The sequence below is a fragment of the Phyllobates terribilis genome, unplaced genomic scaffold, assembly GCF_046119375.1.
Source record: "Phyllobates terribilis strain yellow unplaced genomic scaffold, ASM4611937v1 Scaffold_1__5_contigs__length_1240528914, whole genome shotgun sequence".
Classification (NCBI taxonomy): Eukaryota; Metazoa; Chordata; class Amphibia; order Anura; family Dendrobatidae; genus Phyllobates; species Phyllobates terribilis.
Window position 1 is genome coordinate 464,221,372 of NW_027362761.1, and position 18,924 is coordinate 464,240,295.

An 18,924-nucleotide genomic window follows, 5' to 3' on the forward strand; every position below is an offset into this window, starting at 1 on the left:
AGAATAATGGCCCCACATACTCCTTCATACAGAATAAGGGCCCCACATAGTCCTCCATACAATATAATGGGCCTAACATAGTCCTCCATACAGAATAATGGCCCCACATAGTCCTGCATACAGAATAATTAGCCCTACATAGGGATGGTGATTCTTATATCACGAGCCAAATAAAACCACCCTGCGGGCCAGAGTTTAACATGTATGCTCTTCAGAATTGAAGGAGCCCAGGGGCACTGAAGCTGGCCAGATCCAGCCATCTAAGCCAGATCCACAGGGCTGTGGATTCGGTAAGCCAAACTTCCGACTTCAACTCCGACTCCTCAATTTCCATGACTCCCGACTCCACGACTCCGACTCCCTCATACATGGCTCATGTTTAAATGATAAATTTACTGTCTCAGCTAAAAGTCTAGACCCTTAGATCAGGAATAGGACAGACATTTATAGGACATTTCATAACTTTCCCAAATTCTTATGAAAAAAATATTCCCCATAAACTACATTGAACTACTGCACCCAATTTATTACATATTTTAGGAGTTGGAGTCAGTCCATTTTATTCCGACTCCACCAAAATGGACACCGACTCCACGACTCCGGCTCCACAGCCCTGCAGATCCAGCCGTCTAGCCAGATCCAGCCAGATACGGAGCAGCGCTTGCAAATTTTAAATCAAAGCACTTTCAAGCGTGCACTCCTTTCCCAGGAAACCAGCCACCTCTAATAAACTGCAGCAGCAGGGGCCAGTAGCCTAGGCAACAAGCAATAAAATATAGAGTTAAGACATTCTTTAGAGCGAAGAGGATTTTTAGTAAGAGGTAAATTGAGAAGTTACTTGTTTTTTAAAGTATATATAATACAGAAATCACAGTGGCACTAGTACCCGTTATTTTCACTTTAGCAGCAAATAGAGACACAAATCCACTGTTTGTCTGGGTTAGAATGCATAATAAGGTTTATCTATTTGCGCTTAAGTAAAAATTTGTGTATAAAATGTATTATAATTAATTTCCTAGCTGAAAGACACGGACGTATAAAACGAACAGTTTAATACACATTATTTAGGTCATATCTGGTATTTTTCATAAGGAATACATCAGTATCACTATACCATAAAGCAAAGGTTGTTTGCACCCAAATTGAAACTAGTCCGTTACCATAAAGCAAAGGCTATTTGCATCCAAACCAACTCACTGTGATGGATCATCCCTGATGAAGAAAACCGTAGTTTACAAAATGCGTTGGAAATAACTTTGATCCATTCAGTGATCTGTACCAACTCAGACACCGACATCGTGACGTCACTGAAGTCTTCTTCAGTCTAGGACTCCTATCACCGAAGCTACCTGGGAGCATTTCCCCGGGCGTGTGCTGCCGGCCGGAGCACCGCTCAAGTGGACTCGTCAACCCAAAGACTTCCTCCATACAAACACCGGACTGGAATTCAAACAACGAGGTGTCTCATTGAACGCATGCTTCTAAAAGACTTTGTTTTGTCAACGGACTACTTTGAATATGGATACAAACATCCTTTGCTTTATGGTATAGTGATATCGATGTATTCGTCTTGAAAAATACTTCATGTGACCCAAATAATGTGTATTAATTTAACTGTTAGTTTTATACTTATGTGTCTTTCAGCTAGGAAATTAATTATAACACATATTTTATATAATAGATAAACCTTATTATATTGTTTTTTCAAGTACTTTGCAATATTATCCATTTAACAACATGAGACAGTCCCTTTAAGGTCCCTTCAGAAGTGAGCGCTGTTGTACTGCTCGTTCAGCAGCACACTGATGGATTCTGTCTTATTTTAGGTGGCTCGAGTGTTTTATTACCTTTGTGTTATTGCACTTCAGTACGTGGCACCTATGGTGATGCTCCTGCACACGACCCTGCTCCTGAAGACATTAGGTAGGTATGAACGTGGCACCTGAATACGTCGGTAACACCACGCCCCCTGATATTAAAGTATTCAATTCTGTTTTTAGTGCGAGTTAAAGTTGTTAACTTCTTTTTCTTGTTAGGTAATCATTCTTGGGGGATCTATGAGTCCAATTCTCCATTAGAAGCAGCACAAGGATCTAGCCCAGCTTTCTCTGAAGTGCCATGCCCTGAAGAAAAAATGAAAGCGACAGTAGCACAAATTACCATAGCGCTCGGGGGACTGAAGAACGTTTTCACCCCTCTTCTCTTCCGGGGACTCTTATCCTTCCTTACGTGGTGGATAGCAGCTTGCCTTTTCTCTACAAGCCTCTTTGGTTTGTTTTATCATCAGTATTTAATAGTGGCATGATCAACCCGATAGCATCATCTTAAAAGGACCAAGTATGAGACGAGAAGCTGCACCGACAAGAGCACATGGGTATGGGCAGCGTCATGTCTTGTATCAATGTTTCCTCTGTTTTCTCAGGGTAAATATTGTATCAAATCACTGTTGTGAGCTTAATCTTCATTACCTCAGAGGACGAAGACGACTAAACTGCTGATTCATGAAATAGTTGTTTTTTTTTTTGTGATTTTTCTTTTTTTTTTGCTTTTTATAACAAGTTTTGGACTGATATACTGTAAGGTAACCTAGTCATCTTTTCTTAGCCGGCATTGCACTCACATTGCTTAGTGTCTTCTTTTTTTTTTTTTCTCCCCTAAATATGGACGGCGTGTCAACGAAGCTTATGAGAGATTCCCCTGCATTTTTCTATCAAGAGCTGAGTCATACAAAGAAAGTTGAGGCTTGAAGATGACTAATTTATTTCTGCTGGCTCTGTCCATTTTTAGTGACACAAGTTCCGGCAGGACAGAATGTATTGCTACTGTATATTACAGTAAATGTATGTGAACAACTGTGTGGTTATCTGGTGACTTTTCTATGTCTGGCGGACATGTGTGCTTGAAGGCAGGTAACTAGAAATGAGCAAAAAGATTCACAGGACCCTGGTCCAGCAGCGACAATGGTAATTCTCGGCTGCCGGACATTGCGCCGGGCCTAAGGTGCCAAGGGTCCTGGCAGGCAGGAGGTTTGCAGGGCATTGGTTGGCAGCCACGGGCTACTGACGGGACCGATCAGCCAGGATCCTGCAAGTCTTTTTGATCATCTCTAACGTAATCTAATCCTATCATTACGATAGTTCCTCAGTCACTGCCCACATAAATACTTAACAAGTGTCGGTGCTAGACGTGTCAGACATGGGATTGTGTGTATGTACATGGATGAAGGGAGTGGGGATGACACTGCAAAAGTTCTGCTGCATTTTTACTAAAGCTTAATCCAAACATCACTCTAAAATCACATATTAGAAATAGTTTTAAATGTTTATTATATAGGAAATATGTAATCAGACCATTTTTTCCAGAGGTGTATAAAACTTGTGTGATCTGACTTTTTATTTATTTTTTAAATCCTTTTTAAAGGGTTCAATGCAAAACACTGCTGTAAACATATATAAAGGTTTATTTCAGATCAAACATATTTATATGCAATCATGTAAAAGTAAATCTTTATCAAGTTTCTAATCTGTAGAATTAATGGTGTTTCCTAAGGTAGTGAATAGTGATGAGTAATAAACCTTTAACCGAGCACGCTTGCGTTCTTACCGAGTATCTTCTGCGTGCTCGTATATTATATTCGAGTCTCTGCGTCTGCATAATTTATGGCTGTTGGACAGCCTCAACACGTGAGGATTCCGTAACAAGTAAGCAATCATTGCATGTGTTGAGGCTGACTAACAGCAATAAATCATGCAGACGCAGGGACTCAAACATAATATACGAGCACGCCGAAGATACTCGGTAAGCACCCGAGCATGCTCAGTTAAAGGAGCACACTCGCTCATCACTAGTAGTGAATGCTCGGTGGTGCTGCTTTTTGTCTAGCTCGGCTACCTTTGTAATCAGGGTTATATAAAGGCATTTCACTGTTGCGTTACAATAACCATTGGAGCTGGAGATATTTTGAATTTCTTTAGTTGTAAGTTGGACAAATATGCATCAAGCACTACAGTAGGAAAAAGCAAAATGTTACTGGTAGCCAAAGGAATGGGCTACAGACCACAACTTTTAAGATAGCCATACAAACGATATTGACTGCTGAATGATCTCCGACAGCTTTAGGGCCCCATACACATTAAGTGAAAGTTAGCCAAACCCGCCAATGGTAATGCTGATCATATGCGTATTGGTACTGTCATACTGACCTGCCTGTAGAATGTAATAGAGAAGAAAAAAAAACTAATTGTGGAAAAAGATTCAGCATAAGGCCTCATTCCGACATCCGTGAATCACTTACATGTTCTTCCTGTGGTTTTCACGGATAGAACACATAGCCATTATAGTCCATGGAGCGGATCTGTTCACATGTCCTAGATTTTTTTGGGACCGTGTGCTGAAAATAAATTTTGAAGACATGTCAAGACTTGGATCAAAATTACTCATACAAGTCTATGGGTTGTGAAAATCACTGTCAACACACATTCAGTAATACAATATGGTGGGCACTCAGTGGTGATGCTTGCTGGTGTTGAGAACTTATTTGAAAAGGCGTAACCAAACCACTCCAAATGAGACTGAAGGCTTTATATGATCATCAGCAGGTATACATACAAACTAATGGGCCAACGTTTTGTTCCACATCGAGGCAGAGCTGAAGGGTGGGCTACTAATTTGTGACCCACATCACACGTCCGCATCCTACACTTCAGCTCCGTCTCCTATGGCTGAGAACAGGGTCCAATGTGGGACGAAATGTTGGTCCATTAATTTGTATGTAATTATACCTGCTGATGATCATATAACACCATCATTCTCCTCTGGAGTGCCTTGGTTACACGTTCTGACAGCACACATTGTCGTCCAAGCATTGCCCGTAAGTCATTAACATTGTAACGTGTAGAAGAACCTTGCGGTTTATTTTTGCATACGAGAAAATCTATGATGATGAAAATAGGGTCAAAACCACTGATGAACAATGGTCCATGTTTTTACAGATGTCTGAATGAGGCCTAACTTGTGTTTTATTTACTGAGATTCCTGCACCTTCTGGGCCCAGCAGTCCAGTGAGTGGTCCCAGTCAGTGATCAGCAGCTATTTCTATATGCACACGGCGCTATAAAATGCCACCTATAGATTGCACAACATTTTTACTCTAACGGGTTCCCTTTAAGTGTCTGGCATTGCCGTTCATCTCCATACACTTTAAAGGGTTATTCATGAAGACATTACAGTATCAACTATCCACACATAAAATTAAAGCAAAACCTGCAGAAATCATTTGATTTGTTAATATATATTTAAGAAATGTGTTCCAATTTCATCTATTGTTTTTTGTGTGTGTGTTTTGTTTTTCAGAACAGAGAGATCTTTTTTTAAAGCCAGTTTTGGTTAAACATGCCGTACATTAGTTGAGGCTTGTGATAAATCAGAGCTTGGCCAATGTGAATAGTGGCTGTAAGGGACATTTGGGGAAAAGGGCTCATAGAGTAGAAGGCTTTTTATCAGTTAGGGAAAATTCTGAATTTTACATAAAATACTGTTTATTTTTACTTAATTTTGTATGGTTATTAAATGGGTTTTATGCTTTTAGAATGGTATTCCCATTTTGTACAATTGTGTCATATCCATACCATATTCCATAATATATAGTATATGCGTATTCCACCAAGAGGACGCGCTTCGATCTCGAGAACTGGACCCTAACACCCTGCGGTCCGTGTATGGGAATTCTGACCTTCTCTCCATTCAAAACAGCACGTGGTGGTTCCCCGTTACTAGGTACATACTGGTCCCATTGGTGGGACTCCTATGCTTTATACTTTTCGGCATATGCTGTGAATATACCATAGATACACAAAATGGGAGTAACCTTTTAAAGGGAACTTGACAGCTGATACATGCTGCCCGGTCCACGGACACTGTGTATCAGACAGTGGCTGCATGGTTTCAGCCATATATGTTTAACTCTGAAGCTCTGCGGCATTTCAGAGAAAAACACTCTAGTAGCTGCTGGAATGAGCCGCACTGGAGAATAGTCGGACAGACGGGTCCCCAGCAGCTGATCCCCCGCCCGCTGCCTTTTGAGTGATAGGTTTCTCTCTATACACGCATGCAGGAAGAGACCTGTCACTCCAGGGCAGCGAGCAGGTGGGAGCCGCCTGTCCAACTAGTCTCCTGTGGGGCTCTGTCCCCGGTAGCTATTAAAGTATATTTTTCTCTGAAACGGCGCAGCATTTCAGAATTAAACATATGTGGCTGGAATCGTGCAGCCACTGTCTGATGCATGCTGACTGTGGATTGGGCAGCGTGTATCAGCTGTCAGGTTCCCTTTAAGTAGGTAAATGCCTTTAAATTTTAAAATCGTAATGAATTCGAGACTTTGACTACAGACCTAAAGAAAATTTGTTTTCTGTCTGTCTCATGCATGTTGCTGACAAATTGTTACAATTCTATGCATTAAATTGTTAATTTGACTGTCAATGGTCCACAAATTTTGTATTGAAACAAAAGCATAGCCTAGTAAGTGACACACTGCTGGAATCGGGCTGTCAGCCCCTACGTCATGGTGCTCTTAGATTACATAGCAAAAACCTGCAGACAGACTTCCTTTACAAGAGCATTAAACAGAAAATTCACATGAAATTAAAAAATGAAATCTTGTATATGTGCCCGATTTTCCTCCTCACTGTCCTAATTCTTAGTCTTAAAATTTATCACACTGGTTTATGCTGCACCTTTGGATTGCCTGGTCTAAGTTTATACACCTTATTAGCTGGCCCAGAAATTATCTGGTACATAGTGTTGCACATTACACCATGTCGCCTTTTTCAGCCAAGTCCTCTTGACTGACAAGATGTGTGTATGTTTGTATACACAGTGCCTTGAAAAAGTATTCATACCACAACAGTTTCTTCCACATGCTAACTGTGTCCCCTACATGGCATGTGGAAGAAGGTGCTCTAGTCAGATAAGACCAAAATAGAACTTTTTGAGCTAAATGTAAAATGCTATGTGTGGCGGAAAACTAACATATCTCATTACCCTGAATACACCACCCCCACTGTCAAACATGGTGGTGGCAGTATCATGCTGTGGAGATGCTTTTCTTCATAGACAGTAAATGCTGGTAAGAATTGATGGGAAGATGGATGGGGCAAAATACAGGACAATCCTGGAGGAAAATTTGTTAGAGACTGCAAAAGACTTGAGACTGGAGCTTAGGTTCACCATCAAGCAGGAAAACGACCCTAAACATACTGCCAGATCTACCAATAGAGTGGTTTAGATCAAAGCATATTCATGACAAAAGTCCCAATATAACACATTTAAATATGTGGATGTAGAGTGAAAAAATGGGGAAAAGTTCATGGGGTATATGAATACTTTTTCAAGGCACTGTATAGCAGTTGGCTTAGGTTGGGAGACCCGGTGGTCAGGCCAGGGTGTTCTAGTCTAAGCAGCATCCATATTTCACGGATGTGTGAAATTAGCCTTCACTTTTCTTTAATGGGAGAATTTGTAAACCTGCTGAGACCTGTGCAGAGGTTATTATTATTCAGGCAGGGGGAAGGAGGTGAGCTATGACATCACTTATTGTGCATGGTGGATCCTGTCTTATCTACTGTGTATACAGGCGTTATCTGGCAGTGTTATCAAGACAGTGATGATGATAATGACTTCTAAAAAAAAGATTATCTGTACAGAAAAGAAAGTGTCAGCCTAATGCTACACTAAGTAAATAGTAGGAAAATGTCAAGATTTCACTATTGTTTTTCAAATATAGATAGCGATATGGAGAATGCAAAAAAAAAGTATGTTTTTCAAATGTTTTTTATTTTTATAAAGATTTTCACAAAGGTAAAAATAAAAAAAGACAACAACAACCAGATAAACACAGATCTCCACCCCCCAACCTTAAGAAGCATATAAGCATGAGTTATTTATACATCTTGGCTCTGCAAAACCAGCATAATTAGATGAACAAATATTTGAACATCGTAACAATAGTCAATGTAATTACATATAATTTGTGGAAGTACTAATAACAATTTTATTAATTTTCAAAGAAGTTTAATTTGAGGCATCATATAAACGTAACTCAAAGCAACTCGAGGCAAAATCTCAGTTCCCTAGATATCAAACCAGAGCCATCAATCACCTTTTTCCTAATTTACTAGCCAGTTAACTTTATCAATAAATTCTGATATCATAGGCTCCTGATCTGCTATCCATTTTTGGGCTATCAATTTTCTTGCCATATATAACATACGTGCCGCCGCAATTTTGCAGTACTCATCAATAGTCAGATCTTCAACATATCCCAGGATACATACTAATGTGAAGCTCTACATCAATTGAATAAACCCTGTTAATAATTGCTACAACACTCATCCAAAAGGACCCCAGGTTAGGACAGTTCCACATCATATGAAGCATATCTGCTATGTTAGTTTTGCATCTAGGACAGTGGGGACTGGAACTAAACCCTATGTTAAATAAGAATTGAGGTGTCCTGTATACCTGGTGTATCACATATATATGGGACAGTCTATGAGATTCACTTAAAGACAGCTGTGGAACTCTTTCCAGTATATCTGACCAGTGATTTTCCTCTATGGGTCCCATTACACTCTCCCATTTCTCTTGATTGCATCGGCTGGTTTGTCAATATAATGTCTAAGAGAATGTTATAAAATAATGAGATCAGTCCAGAAGAACTGTGTAGATTAGCTATTCTCTGTATTATTGAGTTTTGGGTACCCCTCCTTCCAGAACAATGCCTTCCGAACGATATGCGTGCCTAAACTGTAAGTTTTTATATAATTCAGAGTGAGGTAACCCATATTTGTTTTGCAGCTGTGAGAATACCTTAATCACATCACCTATCAGCACTTGATTAAGTCTATTTAAACCCTTGGCGCTCCAGGAGCCAAATCCCACCAGTTGATATAGATTTGGAAGCCATGGAGTGTTCCATAATGAAGTAAATTGCGAAACACCTTCTATTCCTTGTAATTTTTTCACCGTCCCCCAAAGTTTGTGACATAACAGCATAGTCGGTATTTTGCCTCCAAGTGTCCCAAACTTATGTGCCTCCAATACCTCATAGAGTTTTATCTCATTGGAAATAATGCTGTAGCAACGTACGCAAAGCTCCCCCTTCCCCAGGGTCGTCCCATCCCCGGATATGTTGAAGCTGAGATGCCACATAATGTACCCATGGGTTAGGAACTACAAGCCCTCCCATTATTTTGTTTCTTTGCAATGTTTCCAGTTTAATTCTCGGAGTCTGTTTGCCCCATATTCATTTTCTAACTCCTGACTGACTTTAATGAAAAACCTCAGATTTATCCATATTGGGGAGTTGTGTAGAACATACAGCAATTGTGACAACCAGATAATTTTGACCAGGTTAGCACGGCCTACAACCGACAACGGTAACTTAGACCAGGCACCTAGTTTCCCTCTAAATTTAATTAAGACTGGATCAAGATTCAACTTCTCATAATCATTTATTTTTGCCGATATATTGATGCCTAAATGTTTAAACTCAGATACCACTTGTAAACCCGAATTAATGTAGTGGGAAGCATTCTCATCTGTTTTATCCAATGGAAGTATGACTGATTTGCTCCAGTTTATCTTCAGACCTGAGTATTTTCCAAATGTTTCTATCGTCTCCATTGCTATAGGAAGGGACTCAGAAGCTTTAGCCAGAAATAATAGTATCATCAGCGTATAACATGATCTTCACTTAACTATTCCCTCTACGAAACCCAACTATTCCTGGATGCTCTCTGATAACCGATGCCAGGGGTTCAATAGCCAGTGCAAAGAGCAGGGGGGACAATGGGCACCCCTGCCCGTTACCTCTACTCAGTCCAAAAGCCGGGGAGATGTGTCCATTTACCCGTATTCTAGCCATCGGCCTACCATACAGCAATTTAACCCATGAAATAAAGCTAGGTCCTATACCAAGCTTTTCCAACACCGCCCATAAATATTCCTACTCAACAGAGTCGAATGCCTTAGCGGCGTCCAGAGAACATACAGCTCTATCCCCATCACCATCCACCGGCAATTGAAGATTAAGAAACAATCTCCGGATATTAACAGCTGTTGATCTAGCCGACATGAAGCCTGACTGGTCAGTATGGATTACTGTATTCAATCTAGATGCCAGAACCTTCGCAATATTTTTAACATCAGTTGACAATAAAGACATGTGCCTGTAAGAGTCAGGGATTAAAGGGTCTTTACCTGGCTTAGGTATGACTACTATCGCCGCCTCTTGCATTGAATGGAGTAGGGGTTTCCCCCTCACCGCTTCCTCAAAGGTAGTCCGTAAGTGGAGAAGTAGAATATTTCAGCAGCAGAAGGGAGACACAGATCCATTACTAGTGGGTAGGCGGAGCCCCACAGGATAGTTCACCTCAGATTAGAAAAAGTGACGACCAGCCCCTCCAGCTTAGGCTCCTCCTACTCCCATGTTCTTCAGTCTAAATTTAAGGTCGCAGAGGATAGTTGCTGCCTTTGCAGCTCCTCAGAAGAATTTTTTATTTTACTCCGGAGACCTGGACCCCCTGCGGTCTAGAGGTCTCAGGGGGTCTCGGCGCTGCTGGGACCCCTGACCCTCCCCTGGCGGATCTGTGTACCCCCTAAGGAGGTCCCCGCAGAAGCCTGCCGGCCCCGGGGGATACAGGGCGCTCCCTGGCGGAGACGCACACCACTTCTGTGGGGTCCCTGCGTGCTCCGCCGTGGGGGGGAGCAAAGGGCCACGGCGCCACACATCCCTGGGGGTCCCTGTGGCGCTCAGCTGGGTAAGTGCTCTCTGTGGTCTGAGTGCTTCAGCGGCTGTTACTGTTTTCAAGTGGTGACTGCTTCTTTTGTCCCTGCAGGAGGATATCTCCGCTGCAGGCGTTTGTGTTATCAGCAGGGGAGCAGGGACGGAGGAGCGGTGGGGGGCGTGGCTTCGCGCCTCTCTGCTGCCTGTCATCATAGCTCAGACAGGAAGTGCCAGGAAAGCGCGCGCTGGAGCTGTCCCAGCCCCCTCTTCTTCCGGCCATTACCTCGTGCTACCTCCTGCTCCCTGCTCCCCGCTCTCTACACCAGACACCGAGCACTGTGTAAGGAAGAGCAGTCACCCCGGCCAGCTGGTGAGTCACTTCTGTTTTTAAGGCAGAAGATTCCTTTCTCACACTATTGCAGCACAGAGCACCTTTCTGCTGGCCTCTTAAGGCAGACAGGGTGTGCTATATACAGCGCTGCTACTTCCCCGCTGAGGGACTCGCACACCACTATTCTTCTAAGGCAAAGGCGTATTGCGTGGTCAGCAGCATTAACCCCTTCTGAGGGGTCTGGCCTCACCAGGGCAGTTAACCCTTTCTGGACCCTAGTTTGTTAGGTTAACTTTTGCTCTGCAGGCAGCTGGGGTAGCTCTTCTCCCTTTAAGGAGGAGCTTTAACCCTTCAGTGTTTGGGGGTTTTGTGTGTAGGAACAGGCTGTGGTAGCAGAATCACACATCCTCGGTTCCCATACCCATTGTAAGGGGGGGTTGTTACTGCCTTATCCATGACGCTCGCAACTGTGTGGGGGCATGTCGGATCAGGGACCAGGGGGCGCGGACCTCTCTCCCGGTCCTCTTCAGGATCGGTCACGCGTATCTGATACGCCGGGGTCTTCGACGGCGTCAGGTTCGACACTGGTCGGGGGTCTCAGTGATGTTAAAGTGGAAGCGCTCACTCGCTCCATTGACAGTCTGTCTGACCTCCTGGGTCATTGGGTATCAGCTAAGTCCTAACCGACGTCACGAGGCAAGAAGCGCCACAGGCCTGTGGTGGCGCTGTCTCCTCTGCACAGTGCGTCAGAGGCTTCGGAATCACCGACAGACTCTGCTGGTGAGATCTCCGATTCTGATGAAGAGGATCGGCAGGGTCGATCTGCTTTGCTTTCGGGCCGCGTGGACGCTTTTATTGGGGCTATGCGGGAAGCGTTACAGCTGTCTGAAGAGGTGACGAGGCGCCCTGGCAAGTCGGCCCGGCTGTATCAGGAGTCGCGTCGGGTTCGTTCGACGCTGCCGGTGCACGATAAACTTAACGAGGCGGTGGAGAAATAACGCCTGTGTCCGGATAAACGCTTCCAGGGGATGCGGTTTTTTGATGCCCTGTATCCCTGCTCCACGGAGACGATCGCTAATTGGGTCCCCTCTCCTGAAGTGGACGTGCCATTGTCTCAGCTGAGCAAATCCTTTTTGCTTCCTGTTAAAGGGAAGGCGAGTCTACAGGACCCCCTGGATAGAAGGACAGAGTTAGCGGCGAAGTCCATCTACGAGGCCGCGGGTCATGGATTCCTAGCGGCCTTGGAGGCCATGTGGGCTAGTGAGGCTTCTCTGCGGTGGTTGGATCAGCTGCGGACGGCGTGGCAAGATGGGACTTCGCTGTCTGAGGTGGAAAGGCTCTTCCAGCTGTTGGAAGAGGCGGCCCGATATGGCAGGGACGCAGTGCTGGATGCTACTTCGGTTCTGTCCAGGGCTCAATCCTCGGCCGTCTCAGTCAGGAGAGCACTGTGGCTTAAACAGTGGACTGGAGACGCGGTTTCCAAACAAGGTTTGCTGAGTCTGGCGTACAAGGGCGGTCAGCTCTTTGGTTCAGACCTCACGGAGCTGATTGCTAAGGCAAAGGCCAAGGATTCGGCTTTGCCACAGCGGAAAGCAGCGGCTTCTACGTCTGGCAAGTCAAGTGCCGGTAGTGGTCGTCGGTCCTTTCTGCCCAGGTGACTGTTCGGTCAGCCCTCTTAGAGATCGGGTCGTCCCTCGTCTTCCGGAAAGAAGACCACCCAGAAATCCCGTACACCCTGGAAACAACATTTCCATCAGGACAAACTGGAGGTTGACAAAAAGCCCGCTAAGGCGGACTGACGCCAGGAACCCCCTCGAGGGCTCTCGGGTAGGAGGTCCTCTGCTTCAATTCGGGTCGATTTGGGCGTCCAGCGTATCGGACGTCTGGGTGACCCGGGTTATGTCGGCAGGCTATTTCATAGAGTTTCATTCTCGACCCCCGGACAGATTTTCATCAGCCACGCATCCCATCCGAGCCCAAGCTGGCTGCCGCACTGCTGCGGGAGGTCGACTCTCTTCTGCAGCAGGGGGTGGTGGTTCCGGTTCCGCCGGAGGACTGGAGAAGGGGGTTTTACTCCAACCTTTTTGTGGTCCCCAAAAAGGAGGACAAGTTTCGCCCCATTCTGGACCTCAAAGAATTGAATGTTCATGTCCAGAAATTCCTTATGGAGTCTCTTCGCTCTGTCGTGGCGGCCCTGTCGCAGTACGATTTCTTGGTGTCGATCGACATCCGCGACGCCTATTTGCATGTCGCTATCGGCAGGGCTCACCAGCGCTTCCTGCGTTTCGCCATAGGTCAGGCCCATTACCAGTTTGTGGCCCTACCATTCGGGTTGGCTTCGGCGCCCAGGGTTTTTACAAAAATTCTGGCGCCGCTCATGGCGCTCCTTCGAAGGCAAGGAGTTATGATTCTCCCCTACCTGGACGACCTGTTAATTGTGTCATCCACAGCGGAGGAGGCGGTGACGGCTCGCGATCTCTCCCTTCAGCACCTGGTGGACTTCGGGTGGCTGGTCAATTGGAAGAAGTCGTCTTTGGAGCCGTCACAGTCAATCCTGTTCTTGGGGATGCTTTTCGACACGGTTCGAGCAGTGGTGTCCCTGCCTCCGGACAAACAAGCGAGCCTTCGTCACCATGTCCAGGATATGAGATCGGCGATGGCGATGTCCCTTCGGAAGTGTATGCGCCTTCTGGGTCTGATGGTGGCAGCAATGGAAGCGGTACAGTTTGCACAATTTCATCCCCGGGGTCTCCAAAATCTTATTCTGACCCGTTGGGACCGATCGCCGGATTCGCTAGATCGCTGTGTCGGTATCTCCCGCAGGGTGCCAGAGTCTTTTGGATGGTGGTTACGTCCGGAGGCTTTATCCCTGGGGAAATCCTTCCTCCTCCCACGGTTGTCGGTCATTACCACCGATGCCAGCCTGACTGGCTGGGGGGGGGTTTAGAACGATCTCTGGGTTCAGGGAGTCTGGTCGTCAGAGGAGTCGTCTCTGCCGATCAACATCCTGGAGTTGAGAGCGATATTTCTCTGCCTCCGACATTGGACGGTCTCATTGAGCGGTCTGCCGGTCCGGATTCAAACGGACAATGCGACAGCGGTCGAGTATATCAACCATCAGGGCGGGACGAGAAGTTCCAGACTCATGATGGAGGTCTCTCGGATCCTGGTATGGGCCGAGTCCAGGGTCCCAGCCATCTCCGCGATTCACATCCCAGGAGTGCTGAATATCACGGCAGACTTCCTCAGTCGCGAGCAGGTGGATCCCGGAGAGTGGAGTCTTCATCCGGAAGTTTTTACACTGCTGTGCTCCCGTTGGGGGACTCCCCAGGTGGACTTGATGGCATCCAGACTGAATGCCAGGGTTCCGACGTTCATGTCCAGGTACAGGGACCCGGAGGCTGTTGCGGTAGATGCTCTAGTGGCCCAGTGGGACCAGTTCGAGCTGATCTACGTGTTTCCGCCGGTATCCTTCCTTCCTCTGCTCATCCGGCGGATCAAACTCGAACGAATTCCGGCAATTTTGGTGGCGCCGGATTGGCCGCGGAGGGCGTGGTATTCAACGCTGGTGTCTCTTCTGGCGGCTCCTCCGTTTCCACTGCCTCTTCATCCGGACCTGTTAACCCAAGGGCCCATTCGTCATCCGGACCTGAAGTCGCTTCGTTTGACGGCGTGGCACTTGAGACCGAGATCTTGACCCGTCGTGGGTTTTCGGCCGAGGTCATTGCCACCTTGCGGGCGGCCAGAGGTCCAGCTACAACTAGGATTTATCACAGGGGAGCATCACATCACCATGTGACCTCCCACATGACCGATCACATGGGTATTTCTAAGGTCCTTGCAGCGCATTCTCTTACCTTCCCTTGAGAAAGCTGGACGTGTTCCCTGCGAAACGCGCATCAGGAGGGAAGAGGCACTAGCCTTCCTTACCACCTGGTGGGGCGCATTTTTACTCTTAGAGGTAATGATTTGATGGACATTGATTGGGCATGTATGGGGATTTGTTTTGAGACTACATAGCTACACCACTATGCTGTAGGCTTACGAGAGGGGCATTGTAGCCTTAATTGTGGTTTTGTATTACTAGGGGGCACTAAGCTCCTCAGCTTTGTCTCATATTTGTCTCTCTAGGTTATGTTGTCTCTGTCCTCCCCCCTTATATTTTACTTGACATCAAGTCCCATTCATCTTGATAATTGCAATATTGTTTTTTCTACCTCTTTGTGCCCTTGCTGCCTCTCTTTATCTCTACTCATTTACACACATCCTTTGTACCTATAGATTTTAAATGTATGTTTTGTACTAATAAAGTTGTTATATATTTTTGCATCAACCTTTAAGACTTCAATTTGTTTCTATTTAATTCTATGCGGTTTGAAGTGGTTGCCCCAGTGATATCCATCTGCAATCCGTTGCAGGTGTTTTTCGCTGATTATGTTCTTGAGACTTGTGGTTCTAATATTTGCTTCTGTGTTTTTCACAGCCTTTCTCAGCATTACTATGGATTATAGGGCCCGTGACGTCACGTGGCTTTCATCTTTGGATGATGTGTGTAAAGATGGCGTAGAGGTGAACCCTGATGATACTGGCCTTAACTCACAGCTTAAAATTTCTCAACTCAAAGATCTGATTAGGAGGAGAACACGCACATGGTGTAACCATGCTTTTTTAGATAAATACATTCAACGGGGACTGGTTCCCAGGGGCCTACGTGTCCAGATATTTCCTTCCTTTCCTGTTGATGACGATCAGTTTAAGGACAAATGGGAGGAATGTGCGAATACTTGTTTACGAGGCTTTCTGACTCTCCTTAGGGATAGGAACCACACTACCATTATTGAAACGGAATAAGAAATTGAGGATTTATTGACCTCTTTAAAACAGGAATTGCCCGCTTCATCTTTTAAAAAACTGAATGATGACACTAATGCCGATGTACAGGTCTGGGCGGAAGAACAACAAAAAGTTAAAATAAAAAAATTCCAACGGGATTTAAATGATTCAAAATTAAATCAAGTGTACAAGTGGAGAAATCCTCAAAATAGATCTCGGTTGCTGTTTAAAGGGAACACACCATCCAGATCGAGATCTTCTTCCCTGAGGTCTAACACCTCACGTGAAAGTAGTATGTCAACGTCTAAAAATACAAATCGAGGACATCAGGAGGCGAATAAGCATACGGGTAGAGTTATATAACTCGACAGAATGCCAAAAGACAAATACCAGGCAGTGGAGCATCGGGTAGTGACAGTCAAGGTGGTTTACAGGTAATCAACCTTTCAACATATACCTTTTCAGAACAGGAATTAGAGGTACTTCAAAAGGGTCTTACGTTTTCACCATCTAACGGATATGATTTTTTTTACAGCCTTCAAAGATCTAAATCTTTTTTCTCGGATGTTAATACTAAAGAAGCTTCACTATAAAGACTCTACCACACCATCACTCATGAGTCCGGCTGAGAGGGAGGCCTTACAGACTTTGGAAGATCTCCTGGCTGAGCAGTACCCAGTAACAAAAGGTAGGTTTCCTCCAAGTATTCAACCCAAATGCACACGTTTTCCCCCCTTGTCTATTAGTCCTGCTGTAGAAATTTTTACCAGACTGGTGTCTGAGGATTTTAAAAATTTACCAACAGTCCGTAAAAATTACAATTTAACCTATACTCAGCGGACTGCTCTTAAAAAACTCCAATCCTATAAGTATTTGGTGTTTAAGCAAGCAGACAAGGGGGGGAATATCGTGGTATGGCCATGTGCTCAATATGAGAAGGAGGCACTGCGTCAGTTGCAAGATCGAAACACTTATGTGAAACTATCACACAGTCCGTTGGCCTCTTTCTCAGCCGACTTACAAAGTATTCTGTCAAGGGCTTTTGAGGCAGGAACCATCTCCAAGAGGGTTCTTGATGGCCTTACGGTTCGCTTCCCGTGAATTTCCACTTTTTACATGCTATCCAAGATCCACAAGGACGCCGTCAATCCTCCGGGGCGTCCGATTGTGTCCGGGATAGGAGGTCTCTGCGAACCACTTTGCAAATTCGTGGATTTCTATTTGAAGCTCCTCGTAGAGACACTACCATCATATCTCAGGGACACGACGGATGCCCTCACTAGGGTTGACGGCGTCTTTGTGGATCCCGATACTCTCCTAGTCACAGCGGACGTGGAGTCCTTATATATGTGCATCTCCCATGCTGATGGGCTTGAGGCGGTCCGCCTTTTCCTTGGTGCTTCCGACCTGGACGGCCCCCTGTGTGACTTTATTCTCGAGCTGCTGCACTTCATATTGACTCAGAATTTTTTTATTTTCAAAGATCAGTTTTACCTCCAGCAGTGCGGCACGGCCATGGGCGAAGCCTGTGCTCCCTCGTATGCCAATCTCTTCCTGGGGTCCTGGGAGAGATCCCTCTTTGGCGACGGGGGCGCATGGTCCGCTAACCATGTGCTGTGCTGGTACAGGTACATCGATGATGTCCTGTTCCTGTGGAAGGGTACAGCGCAGCTGCTCGGGAAGTTCATGGATAGATTAAATGGCAATAGCATGAATATCCGCTTAAATTATAAATTCCATGCTACCAAAATGGACTTTCTGGACGTGGGACTGAGGGTTGACTCACAATTTGCCATTCAGACTGACGTCCATCGAAAGCCAACCGCGGTTAATTCATTAATTCATGCTTCCTCTGCCCATGACCCCCCCAACTATAGGATGTTTTCCATGTGGTCACTGTCTGGCTTGCGCCAATGTCCTACACTCCCGTACCTTTGACTCTGCTACAGGGGACCGCCAATTTAAAATCCGTCCGTGGATCTCCTGCAGAACTCCCAATGTAATATATTATGCTACCTGTAAGTGTTCCCTCATTTACATTGGACTCACTTCGAGGGAACTCAGAGTCAGGGTCCGTGAGCATGTCAGGGACATTGCCGCAGCCAGACAAGCGACAGACCCTTCTGAGCTCAAGACACTTCCCCGGCACTTTTGGCAGTTTCACAACTGCGTCGCTAGATCTTTATCTGTGAGGGGCATTGAAGTTGTCCATCTCGGTGCCAGGGGTGGCAACATCAAACAGAGATTAGCTCAGCGAGAGCCTAGATGGATTACAATACTGGACACAATGGCCCCTAAGGGACTAAATGAATCTTTAAGTTTCGCCTCGTTTCTTTGATTTCCATGGTTACCACTAATGCGTCTCCTTCTCCTGTCTTATTGTTATCAAATGAGATTAATCAATTTTTATTGTAATTAATTTCCTTTTATTTGTGTTATTTTTTAACCTACGGCCAGTTGTCTTTTCTGGTGCAGTATAGTTGTGGTTTTTATTTTACTGTGTTGCGTTGTCTGTATTCTAAAAATTTCTTTTTTTTTCCTCTAATTTTTCTATGTACTTAGATTTGAACTATTACAGAATAGACCAATGTGAAAACATGTCTCTACATCATCAATTTCGTTTGAATAAATCACCCCACTGTGATGGGATATCGATCTTTCCGTTATGGTGGTACCCTTGTGATGTCTCTACATGGAGAATTTATCTACTTTATGAATAACTTCATCATATTACATTATTGTTTTATGGGTCCATCTCTTGTTATGTAGAAATTGATGTTTTCTCTTATGACATTTTATTGAATTTGATTCCCATCTCGGGTCTGGTTTACTTACCCTCCTGTGATCCTGTTGTGCGCATGCGCCTGTCGTGCTGGCGCTCCTGGCCTGCAGTCCGGCATCTCATCTCTGATTGCCGGACTGCGGTGCAGGACCTGCCGTGTGACGCGTGCACGCGCCGCCCATACACGATCATTGG

At 45.2% G+C, this 18,924-nt stretch overlaps 1 protein-coding gene across 3 annotated transcripts in view; it reads left to right on the forward strand.

Annotated features, from left to right (window-relative positions):
* TMEM161B (transmembrane protein 161B) overlaps positions 1-18,656 on the forward strand; it is a 57,127-nt gene extending 38,471 nt beyond the window's left edge. For 2 of the 3 annotated variants that reach the window (XM_073678892.1, XM_073678905.1), the window contains exons 12-13: positions 1,827-1,923; positions 2,037-3,522. In XM_073678892.1, the coding sequence (XP_073534993.1) occupies positions 1,827-1,923; positions 2,037-2,305 (366 nt within the window). In that variant the 3' untranslated portion in view covers positions 2,306-3,522. Of the gene's footprint in view, positions 1-1,826; positions 1,924-2,036; positions 3,523-15,597; positions 16,382-16,482; positions 16,636-18,509 lie in introns of those variants that run through there. The other variant, XR_012320133.1, reaches the window with a different exon arrangement.
* The last annotated feature ends 268 nt before the right edge of the window (positions 18,657-18,924 follow it).